The sequence below is a fragment of the Haliotis cracherodii genome, unplaced genomic scaffold (assembly GCF_022045235.1).
Source record: "Haliotis cracherodii isolate W230 unplaced genomic scaffold, xgHalCrac1.p SCAF_9, whole genome shotgun sequence".
Lineage (NCBI taxonomy): Eukaryota > Metazoa > Mollusca > Gastropoda > Lepetellida > Haliotidae > Haliotis > Haliotis cracherodii.
Genome location: NW_027266343.1, coordinates 7,707,132 through 7,720,541, shown reverse-complemented (window position 1 = coordinate 7,720,541; position 13,410 = coordinate 7,707,132). Strand labels below are relative to the sequence as shown.

Below are 13,410 nucleotides of genomic sequence, written 5' to 3'. Positions count from 1 at the left end.
AAACAAAATGATGTTAGAACTTTTCTACATTTAAAAGTTATGGCCACTCTAAATTCATGTCCAGCTGTCCCAAAACACACTTCACACATTAGTGGCACCATTCATAAGAAAACAATACAATATGATACACATTTTTAAGAGGAAGTAACAGTCATTGTTGTAGTGTTACGTGTTAACTGCAATTATACTTTTGGGACTCAAATCATTATTTTGACACCCAAGAGGCACCATACACCCAAAATAGAAATTAATTAATAAACTTTAGATAGCTAAATTGTGTTTTTACAGGAAGAACACCCCAATCCAGGCAAACGATATATTGGAGCTTCTTGGACCTGCTATCTACCAGATTCAGCGAGGGGGAGAAAAGTTCTTCATCTGTTGAAGGTGGCATTTGACAGACGCTTGACATTTACTGTCGGCAGATCTGTCACAACTGGTGTGGAGAATAAAGTTACATGGAATGATATCCATCACAAGACATCATATTTTGGAAAGTAAGTTTAAATGTTGGTAAATTTCTGCAGCTCAATTAGTTATGAAACAGAAAAATTAGATAACCCAGCAAATACAATGATTTTATATCAGTGTCACGCTTTTAATGTTGGTCCAATGTTGGAAGATGATATTGGTCCAACATTGTTTGTACTGGGTGTTTTGTGTGCTATTCATTGTTGGTGGTGTTCTTGGCTTCAAAGCATTTTAGTGTGATATTAAACTACAAGAGCATCATAAAATTCATGAGATATGTTTTCAATCATCTCTGCTCACATAAGTCATTCAAAGAACATAACTGTGCATGTATACTCTGCACACAAAAAAGAAACACAAAAGTTATTATAGATGTATATTTTTTATATCATAATAAACAGATGTTAATCGATTGACCCATGTTCCATATGGTTCACACGGACCAGTAGATTTTCAAGGTGAAGCTCTGTTCTCAATATCTTGTATGGTCTCAAAAAGAGTCCAATGCTGACTGGCATTGTCGTCCCATGGAAGCGAATTGTGGCCAGAGGAATCAGACACTGTGCTTGCAGTGCTTGTGCCAACTGTCAGAGGTTCTGTGGTTGTTGCTGAAATACTTGCTATATAAAAACAGGTCTGTCAAATTGACACCACAAACTGGTCGTCTAGCGAATACCTTCAGCACAGAAGTGGTTTCTTTCTATCTGATATCCTACGCAATCCACTGCCATACTTGTAGAGGTAGCCGTGGGGGTTCTTTCACGTAAGTGACGTAGCCACATGAATCTGTCCTGTGCTCTAGTAGTGATATGTGGTCAACCAGATTGTTTCCTTGGGCTTCCATCAGCCATGGCATGTTTTCACTGTTCATTTGCTATAGGATTGTGATTGCATACAAATGAAAACCCAAGTTTTTATAGCCCAGCAAGAGATGTTGCAAGTGCATGTCATGTTGGTGTGTTTCGGCACCAGGCTCTCACATGGTTGTTTTTGCGATTTCTTTTTCACCAAATGTCGGCAGTACCTCATTCTTTCCACACAAATCAATACCAGTCCATGCAGAAATGACCAATACATTTTTGGTTTTAATTTTGTATGGATTTCGGGAACACTCTTGTCAGATATTTACAATTTTGCTACTTTTGCGGGGGGTTTTTTTGCAGAGTATTGATTTAATGAATTTAGCATTTTATTTTAAACAATATATGTACTGGTACTCCACTGGATTCTGTCAACACTGTATAAAATTATTATTCATCATCTATGTTTTAACTCTCATTTTGCATTATATTTGCAAGCTATCAGATTTTGTAAATTAGAGTGCAAATGTGCACATGATAATTTATGTGCAGATCATATATCGGTTTCATGTGAAAGGCACAGAATGATTCAGTTTTGTCTTAAATCGTCTTCTTTGAGGGTGCTATCATCTGCAGCTTCTGCTTTTTGGGATTTAATTAGATGAAGTTAACTTCTTTTACCCGATATATTCCTTTTAAGAAAATAATAGTGTAAGGGATTATGAAATATAAATACTAACTCCAAGTATGAGAACAAAAAGTAAATGTTAACGTCAAACATCATATGCAAGAAATTTTATGTCTGTAAAACTTTACACCAAAACACATCTTATAGTTTGCACATGCCTCACGAACTAGTGCCACACTAAGGGTGTCATTCCCTATTTTGACACATTCAAGGACGGTTGATTTGTCTCTTTGGACTGTTATACCTGACAATCTTATTAATTCTGCTTATAATACTGTTGTGATTTACTTGATTTCATTCATTGTTTGTGTCTGAACTAGCGATGTGTTGTCTGCAATGTGTGGAGCATCTACGGGATATTGGCATGCTTGAAACTGGCAGGAGTCAGCGTGCAGTGGACAATGTGTTCTATGTTTCACAGTCTGTGATTTGCGGACTATAGAACAGGTACCAGCAAACCCACAATGTTGATGCTTGACCCTGTTCAGGGCATTGCAGGTCAATGACAAAGAGTACAGGATCAGTTGATCCGAAACCAAGCCACGAAATCGAGTTGAAACAGCAAATCAAATTGCTGAAAACTGTCATCAGGCTATGAGTTATGGGTAAGGCTCATCTCCATGCCATGTGTTGTGACGCCTTTTACAAATTGTTATTTTGCCAACAGACATCAATGGTGTACTCCAAACTGGGGGTAATCGTCGCTGTTCACGTGTCATTCAGATCATCCATCTACTTTGGACTTCCTTGATAGGCGTGTTTGTGTCTGATGACATCAAAATGGACGTCAAGCCAATGTCAACCTGAGACCTCATGACAAATTTAGTTGTGGATCAGTTATGGTGTTGGCTGGCACCAACGGGGCAGGATACATTCACCTTTTCGCAAACACCTGGTATCATCACCATTTGATAATGATTCATAAACACATGCTCATGATATAGTCAGAATCATTCAGTCGACTCTGTGTTTGGTAGATATTTCTTATGAGTATGGAAAGGGTTTTGTCACTTTAACTATAGCTGTCTGAACCCTACTCCATATTGTGCAAGGAAGGGTCACGGGACATTACCATCGGGACAACATACTGATACACAAGGCATGTGGGACGATGTTTTGTCTTTCAGGACGACAACTTCCATGCTCACCTTACACGAATCGTTAATGCTCACCTCCAGCAGCACAACTTCAACAGAATTCTATGGCCAGCAATGTGCCCAGACCTTTCCCCCATTGAATATGTCTGATTGGGAGACGTGTGCCGCAACATCGTGGGTCATCTAACATGTTGGCTAAACTTGGCCAGGCGCTGCAAAAGGAGTGGGGCAAACACCCTCATATTGCCATTGGGTGACCATGTGCAGTTTGCCTAGTTGAGTGAACGAATGATAAATGTGACAGTATTACGCACTTCTCATGAAAAAAACATCAGAAATAATTCCTCAAGACACTGACAAGTGTCTACCAAACAAAAACTAAATTTGGCACCTTCAGGGTCGTTGTGAACACGCAGAACAACAAAATAATGGGAAATATGTATTGTCATTTGGTTGAACAAAAGACAAGTAAAGAGTGTTGTTATTTATCAAACAAAGCTTTCATGGGTTGTTTTTGTTATTTTCTAAAGAATTATTAAATAAAATATTTATTGTAAGATTAGTGAAGTTCATATATAGTGTTGGACCAATATCAGCATGCCAACATTTGAGGAAACATTAGACCAATATCAGTGAGTTTTGTGTAAGTGTACCAGTATATATATATATATTTATCCAAGGAATTGTTATATCATTGCATAAGTATTAACATTGAAGTATTACAACAGTAATGTCAGTCTTTATGGCAAAAGTTATACATGATCTGTAGGTTTTGGATGTGATGAGATTTTGGGTGACCTCAGGTGCCAGGTGTCATGGATATCTACAATGTCAAGGTCATATTCATGAACAATTAGGGCAAGACATGTAGTTTAATTGTTATGTGTATGAATATTCATGAAATTGACCGAGGTTGATGGTCGAAAGATCACTTGTTATGACACTGAAAAAATGATGTCAGACAAAAAAAACATTCCATGAATTTCTCTATCCAGCCAGATCAGTCAATCTTAAGGTAATCAAGCAGAGGTCCTTCACATTTCTGCTTTTTAGTTGCTATGCTGTCATTGAAGTGTCACATTGTTAGCATATTTTCTTTGTTCTCTAGTTTTGGCTACCCAGACCCAGATTACCTGAAGAGAGTCCAGGAGGAGCTTGCCGCTAAAGGGGTGACTGAGGCGGACATTGACTGGAGCACACCAGTGTGAGGGTTCTATGTACCCTTTACAATGAGATTTCTCATCATTTTCAACAAGTGTTCAGTGTTGGAAGTCAATTTACTTACCATCATGTTGCAACTCTGTTGCCAATAGAAGCATAAAAGTTGTCTTTGTTATTCACTCTTTCATTTGAGATGTCTATATCAGAGCAATTACTACTGTTGACATTATACATGTAGCTGCACAGTCTGTTGCAGGTCCCTGAACTTAAATCCCTTATCTTAGTACCTAATTATTCCCAAAATAGGTGGACAGGTATCCCACAGTGTGTTGTCGTATATTATGTGCAAAAGTGGTGTTCCCTACCAAGATATTATGTGTAACGTCCCTAGAATATATTCTGTGTATAGACATGTACTACAAATTGTATTCCAATGTTGCTTATGTATGATAGCTAAATTATGTTATATAGTTTCTACTTAGTTATGATAACCTTGCACCAATCATCACATCACACCTACAGGAATGGGACTTATGAGTGTTTTACTGTTTTATTGGTCAACTTTAAAAGTCATGAGACCTTGTGATTAGATGTGTTATTCAAAATATATGCCCAATCCTTGCAAAACATGATTTATTTCACAATGTGTTGATGGATATGGAATTTTATCTTATCAGTGTCACATGTTTACATGCATTAGTTTCAAGATAACAGATTTAGAAAGTCACCACTTGTGTTAATGTTGACCTTTGTGTGTGATGTTCTAATGAAAAAGTACTTTCTAAGTAACTATCATGGTTATATTGTGGGTACATTATGCTATGCCTTAACAAAACAGTCTGTATTCCATGTATGTGTAACTTAAAATCTAACATTTGTAAATAACAGTTCTGCTAAAAAATACTGTGTAGAGTTTAGAGCGTAGGATAACCCATTGTCAGTAATTATACAGCATTTATGTATTGCCATTGTTTAAGAAACACTTGAATTTTATTCAGCCCATTCTTGTTGTCTCCTACCATTGTTTGGCTGCCATAATGCTACAAGCAGGGTTCATGGTTGTGGAAAAATAATATGTTTGTAACAGTAATATTATTTCTTGTGATATATCAGTCACAGAAAATAAATCAACTCAATTGGCCGTTTCCAGGTTATTCTAAGTTAACACTTCTCAATACAGAATTGACTGTTTATACATGGTGTTGTACTGCAATTGCTAGTAGTGGTTTCATAGAAATGTCTGGACTTCTATTACAATGCAATATTTTATTGATATAAGATCACGGAAAACTAGCAGAATACCTAAATAAAGTCGAGGAAATATGTCAGGCTAATAGTATATGAGTCTTGTTAACAAGAGCTGTACCACCGCTCACTTTCACTAATCTCTACCCAGTAGTGACCCAGGTCAGCATCAATCCTTAGAACACTTAAAGTGGAGCAATGAGTCAGGCTCAGTTTCATGGCTAATTCTCTAACCAGACAGAGATGGATTCTTCTCATTTTGTCAGTCCGCTGACTTGGTTGATAGATGTCACCGTATCCCAATTGCGTGGATGCTCATGATATCAATCACTGGACTGTCTGGTCCAGACTCGATTATTTACATTTTGTAAGTCACTATTTGCCTGTCTTACACTAGATTATTTACACCCCACGTAATACACAGCTGGCATATTGCTGATATATTTATATGTATGTGAAGTAGATATGGTATCATTTTATGTTTTAGCCAGTGTAAATATTTACAGAAAACAGCTTTCTTACACATGTATCATACTTTCTTCAATTGTACATTTTGTCAAGAGTCAACAGATTCCTACATATATTTAGAAAATATATTTGCTGTATGTACACAATGTTCTTCCATACGCCATAGTGATATCTCTTGTTTGTGCATCAAGTGTCAGAGATAAGGAAGTTGTCTTGGCCATTTGACAGACATATGTATATGCTGAGTTGCATGTCCAAGTTTCCAGGTCGTGTTTCCAAGTTTGTGTTTGTACTTCTTTTTTATTTGTACATAGTTGTACATAGAGTCAATTGATGAGTAAGGTTATTTCATTAGAACTCCGGTATGTAGTTATGATACATTCATTGTTTCCTTAGTTTGGATTTTATCTTTACCTTTTAATCGTCGTTACTGATTTTGGTATGCAAAGTTAAAGATGATGAATTTGTGAAACTACTGGATGGCAAACTAATTTCTGTCCATCACATGGAGGACATGCATGTCCTATCATTGCTTCGATCAGTGAAAACTCCTTTAACAAGCCTTCTAAGTTTGAAGAGTTCAATAAGATAGCATTAAGACAAATTGCATGAAAACAGGTACCTGTAAATAGTTGACAGAGATGTTCTTTAGTTTGAAACCTGAACAACATATTATTGCATAACATTCTGGATTTGATTAACAACTGTACATATATCATGTGTCGAGCCTGTGTAGTGTGTTGTGATCAGTGTGCATCAGCTGTAACATGTGTTATGAATTAATACTTTTTGTGTTGTCATGTAAATATATTTTATTCATAGGTAGTTGCCTCCATAAGTGATACCTACAGGAAGAAATGGAACCCAAAACTTGAACTACAAAACAAGTTATGTGGACAGAAAGATGTCATTTACGGGTCCTCACCAAATGTCAGAATGACTTGAAGTGTGTTTGGCCATATGTAAATAAAGCTTAGTAAATAAGGGGTAAGATAGAATTTATGCATTGTTTGTAAATATTCATGGTAAATATAATATTAATGTTAAAAATGCATAGGCCAACAATTATAACCTTGTAGTGAATGGAACTGGTTTAAAGTTTATTATCTTTGTTTTCAACTGATCATTAATTGATTATAATCAATTAGTGCATTTAATGTGTGTGATTGTATGATTTCATTTGCAGAAAAACCTCAATTGCTCAACTTATCTGAACTTAAGAGTATTTTGTCTGATACTATTGTTGCTAAATTGAATTGCATTTGAATAAAACCATAAAAATTTAATCTTTTAGCATTTTTGCAACAATCCATTTAGCAATGTTGTTCTTATTGTCAATGTTTTGATATCAAATATATCAAGATCAGTCGTTAAAAGTTAAAAACTCGAGGGCTTGCCAAGTATTGATGTATTCGATATAAAAAAAAGCAGAAGCATGAGATTCTATTTAACATCCAAATTCATTCTTCCATCTGTTTCAGTTAGTAGACAGTAGTAACTAGTGTCTTGAGTGTACAAAATGTAAGTAACCAGCTTCGGTGTCTGTGAGATTAATCATGTCATTTGACGTCATGGTAACCAAGGATTTCACAGTGGTCTGCAAAATATATTGTAGTGATAGTAAAAGCTGTTTTGTTATGATAAGATGTATTTGTACCAATAAGATATTTGGTAATATATTCAATTATTGTATCATGTGAACGTTGTTGGGTTTTTTAAAGTGACGCCTGTGAGTTTCTTTTGTAAAACAAAAACATGCCTCTTTGTAAGATGAGAGCTTGAGCTGAATGTTGTATTTATCATTCTGGCAGTTGAATTCTTATAGAGCTGTCCTTTTGTACCAATTTCAATGTTTGTTATATTTATTTATGTACTAGAAAGTATTTTGATTATTCCTGTTATTTGAATACTGAGGTCAGCGTTGACTTATGGATTTCAATGCAAAATTTCTCACAGATGCTTATATATTCTAGCATATGGTAAAGGTTCTAGCATCTGAAAAATGAAGAAGTTTAAATCCACAAGTCAATTCTGTCTTCATTAAAACTGGAGCTTCTTAAAGATATTGTATTGAAATAATGAATTCACAACTTTCAGTGTATGGACCAATGTGATTAACCACTTTCTTTTTATAAGCCTGTTATCCACACTAACATAAGTTATGCTGTGTTTTGGACAAAAAAAACTCATTTCGGCTTTTTAATGTGAAGATTAGTTCACTATTGATACACTGTATTGTTATCTTTCCATTATTTAGTTATTAGCTACTATTTGTGTGATACCATTTAGGATGTCTGCTGGTCTATATTCAAAATATTTAACATTTCCTTATATTGGTGTTTTTGGAATCTGGATGATGTAAACTAACTTTACAATTGAAATTTGAATTAATTCACTTTTTTTTATATATTATGCCATATTTTTGATGATTTCACTTTAAATCTATAATTCTAACTTGCATCGCTTGGGCTTTCTTATTTTGGATAGAATAGCTTAAAGCATGTGGTAAAAGGATTCCCGATTTCAGGTTTGGTTGGCAGTAAACTTATTCCAGCATTCATCCTTAATTTATTTAAAGTTGTTATGATTAATAATATACTATTTGATTTTGTTTATTGAGTATAACCAACCTCATATTTGTATGAAGACTCATATTATCTGATCAAATATATATTCCTGAAACCACAACCCAAACTGTTCCGTAGTGCTCTGACTCTATAATGGGCATCCATTTATCTTTTCCACAATAGTGATGTATTTTGTAACTTTCTTCTTCACATAAATGTTTGTCTAAGTGAAATTTTGGATTTTTTAAGAAGTGATCTAAATTTGAAACTGCTGACTCAAACTGAACAACTCATCACAAGGTTGATATGCTGCTATCGCACTGGCGAAAAATCAATGATGCTAAAATCTATTTTGTACCGATGTTACTGACAAGAATATTTGTTTGTAACTAATGTGTAACCAGCAAAGGACTACATACCTTGACTTGATTGTGTGGAGTATTGTTTTGTTTCTAATTCAATTGGTCAATGGTTTATCGGCTTTTGCAATGTCATTTAACTGGGGTTTTTTCTTTTAAACAGCAGCAGCAGTGCTCTCACAATACGATTGTTTGATAATAATTTCTAAATTGTTTGTGTTCATCAGGTAGGACCTACTTCGGGATTTAATTGGAATTGGATGAGAAAAGATCCATTGTTTTGATTTCCAGTTGATTATGTGGCTTGATGTAGAGGCTCCTCTTGTTGGCCTCTTAAACAATTCACACCTCCAGAAGTGTTTGAAAATAAGAAAAATCAAGCTGAACCCAAATTATTCAGTATTTTGATGATTTGAAGAAAAAATCATATAAAACAAATTCCATGTAAAAGATAGAGGATGAGTGATGGTACTTTATTGGGATGTAAAGGCACAGTTGCAAGAAGAAAGGGCTAGGCAAAGCACAGCGAAATGCTTGAGTTTCACTGATGCATTGCAGCAGGAATTTTGAATCATGATTTGTCTCACCAAGTACCAAGCCACACAATGGTAGTGACACAACCCTTTGGTTGTACTTTCAATTGATTTGGTGCTTGGCACTTAGTTCAGTCAGGAGCAAATGTGTTCCAGATAAAATATGACAAAACTGTGAAAGCAGAACCTTCTAGAACCAAATAGGTAGACTGGGCATATGATCCCCAAGGATAGGAGAATGCAAATGAATTTATATGGATCAGTTAGCTGGAGAACTGTTGTGTGGAATGATGACAGTACAAATGTTCATATGATTATTAGGAAAGATAATACGAAAACTTTTCATACAAACATAGTCTATATCCAATATTGACTACAATTTGCCTGTAATATAACTTTGTGATATTCCATATTAGTTTTCAGATTTAGTCATGTAGATGATATTATTTGAGGTTGAAATATTCTCTATAATGTAATTGAACTGTAATGGTATTATGATGATTTTCATATACATACAATAATATATTGGTGATACAAGAAGATATATATATATATGTATGTGCAAATGGCCTTATCCCACTGGAAATATTTTATTTAGCTATAACATATCTAATATGTCTTAAATACTTCATTAAGTATCTGTTTTGAACAAGAATACAGTAAAGATTCAATATTTCTGTAAAAAGTTGGTATACATTGATCGCAGAGGGATGAGGTGATTTTACTGCATATTTAGTATTCAGATTTTTCTTTCTGGTGTGCGGTTTGCTTAAATTATTACTTAGGAAAATGTCAATCTTACATTCGTCGAATATGCTTACCAGCACGTATGTGATCTTTAACTAATCTGAACTCATAAAAGCGGCCTCTACGTGGATCTGTGATGTACTCCTAAGAAGGGACTATTGTCTTGTAAACCATCTGAAGAATTTTGTTTTGTGAGGTTGTTACATTTTCCTCTGCTTTGCTTGAATAAAATTTAAGAAAAGGATACAAACTTGCTTGTTATTTATGGATATGAAATACCTCAATTTTGCAAATTAGTGTCTGTTTCTGAGCGACCATTTAATATTTGGGAGTGTTGGGTTGGTCGACTGTTTGTGATAATGATATAAACAAGTTATTATTAACGTTTTGTTGCTTTCAGGTGTTCACTTCAAATAACATCATGTTAACTCAGTGTGTGACAAGCTGATAAGCAAACCGAGAAAACATAGCCTCCTTGAAAGGACATACATGTACATGTCCTCTGCGTGTCCGTTTTAATGGTGTCATTGATAAATTCGCTCTTGGAAGATGAATATTGGTTCAAGTGGCCTTATCCATTCAAAAGATATCTCTACTTAAGTGTTTCAAGTCTATTTGGAAGATGCATGTGTTGTCCGGCAATGGAAATAATTTGGTTTATATTAGTTTGCTTTTAAAGTTATGGCTTATATTTGGAATGCCGAAAATAGATCAGGTAAAATTTCAATCTTGTTGCTATTCCTCGTTAAGATTTGCTTAAATATAGCTTTTCTTATGATCTTGTTATGATATTCAAGAATATGCCAACCTTACCGTGTTGTAACATTAAGTATTTGATGATACATATTTCGTAAACATGTCCATACTTTAGAACATCGCTTTCGGAATATTGATAAATTTGAGTGAATTTGAAAGTAACAGAATGTCAATAGAAACCTACATTTTACCCGAAAGGTTGGCCACCCGTTTGTTGTGTTTTTTTAATAACAAATAAACATATTAATAAAAAAGCCTGCTTGAAGTTATTTGTTACTTAGAATAAGAGATATGAAACCCTGTTCCTAATCATATGAACTCTCTGCTAAAGGCCGAGTCCTCTGTACCATTCCGACTATTCTGCAGGGCAAAAGAAAGTATACACTTAAAGATTAGGTTTGACCCAAAATTACAAACGTTATCAAAACGTTATAATTCGAGAAACCGTCCCGAAAGACTGCAAACAACAGGTCCCAAACACAACTATGATACCCGTACCAAATACATCACCATCAAATAACCATTTCTTTTTTTGTTTCATTTTTAGCCACTTTCAAACGTAGGTGTATACATTCTTTTGCTCCGAAGTTAATATAATGAGTATGTGTTTACGGCAACGGTAGTGGGTGTGGGCTGATGATATACATACCAAATCTCCCAATGCATTTGCCTGTATCCTTTTCTATTTTGCATCAATCCATGTGTCATAGTGCCCCGACGACGTGGATCATTGCTCGTAATACCTCACTGGATTGTCTGGTCCAGATTCGATTATTTGTAGGCCGTTTTCATACAGCTGGAATAGTGCTGAGTGCAGCGTTAAGCAACAAACTCTATTTTCTCCCTCCCGACAATACCTTTAAAGGATCCGTCAAACAACAACGGAATTCCAATAAAAATATTTCGACATCCAATGGTTTTTGAAATAAACATAATTTTTGAAACGAATGTAATTAGTAGTACTTGTGTGTTTATGTTGATTATTCCAGAAATAAAGTTTGTACCGACTGTACATTTTACAGAAATATAATTCTCTGCATGTGTAGTATCTTGACAATGCTAATAGTACTTAACTCAGTGGTCAAACTAGTGACTCCAGCCGACTGAATATGAATGGTAAGCCCTGTATTACAGATACTCTGTCATGATATCAATCACTGGATTCTCTGGTCCGGAGTGGATTATTTACAGACCGCCGTGATATAGCTTGATTATTGCTGAGCGCTGCATTAAGCATCAAACAAACAAACAGATACTCTGAGGATGTCATATTGTGATATAATGTGACGCTTAGACCACATACGGCTTTTTCCATTTGACGAGAGGCCGGTCTCATGACCGCGAAACTGGGGGTCATAAGCGTATGGACGACATATTTTGACATTCATACACGAGAATGTATTCTTGAAATAACGTAAACACTGACGGACTACATCCACACTCCTGGGGATACCCTGGCGAACAAAACAAGTGAGTGAGATGATTGAGTATGGTTTTACTCTGATTTTAGGAATATTCCAGCATTATCACTGAGGGGGACACCAGAATTTCACACATTGTACCCATATGGGGAATCGAACCCGGGTCTTCCGCGTGACGAGCGAACGCGTAAACCACTAGGCTACTTAAAATGCTTTGTGTCCATCATTACATCTATGTTGTTCCTGTATGCCAGTAATATTTCTCTCATACAGGAAGCGGTCAATAAAAGTATATCTGATTACTATGTAACCTGTTTTAGTTAGTGACGATAGGTCACCTTGTAAAAAATGCTAACTGGTTAGTTAGGTCGACCAACATCTTAGTGTCTGAGTTGACAGTGAAATTCACTTACTAAGTAAATTTACAAAGTATTGCTGTCAGTGTAGACTGACAATGAGAGCTTACCACAATCTATGAAGTTACATTGGAATCTATTTGACACATTTTTATAATCACCTTTCACTGATCGGCTGTATAACTATTACTAATATTTGTAATCGCCACAGGTTCATCAACAACTTCGGAAACCTCTCCCGTCACCTTTATCGTGTCGGGACATTGTAACGTCCCGTTCTAGATGCAAATGTGATGGCAAATTGAGGTAGTTCTTAACATACCATTTTTCCTCTAATGATGTCATTATAAGAATCTCTTTGTTGTAACCAAACTACAAAAGATGTTATTTACTGCAGAGTAATTTGAGAATACACACCCTCTCATGTCACCTCTCCTTTTGAGGAACTTTTGTATTCCTCGAGTCCCCTGGTTGTTGCATGGCTGTTGCATGTTGCCTGAAGTCACACGAACTAAATAAACTGAACAAATATACATCCTTCGAGGTATACAATACCGATAAGCTCCGACGTTCATTCAGTTTGTCCCTCAGTCCATGAACGTTCATGGTCAATCGCACAAAGTTAATGCCATTCTTAACTAATTAGTTTTAGCAGGCAAGCACTGGTCCAGGGAAATATCAGTGTAACTCCCGAAGGAGGCAAAGGACTTATTAGACATGGTGAAAAGACATTTAATATTA

At 35.5% G+C, this 13,410-nt stretch overlaps 1 protein-coding gene across 1 annotated transcript in view; it reads left to right on the top strand.

Annotated features, from left to right (window-relative positions):
* LOC139452234 (uncharacterized) overlaps nt 1–4,367 on the top strand; it is a 131,637-nt gene extending 127,270 nt beyond the window's left edge. The window contains exons 22-23 of the mRNA XM_071233634.1: nt 289–497; nt 4,165–4,367. Of these exons, the coding sequence (XP_071089735.1) occupies nt 289–497; nt 4,165–4,264 (309 nt within the window). The 3' untranslated portion in view covers nt 4,265–4,367. The remainder of the gene's footprint in view (nt 1–288; nt 498–4,164) is intronic.
* Nucleotides 4,368–13,410: the final 9,043 nt, after the last annotated feature.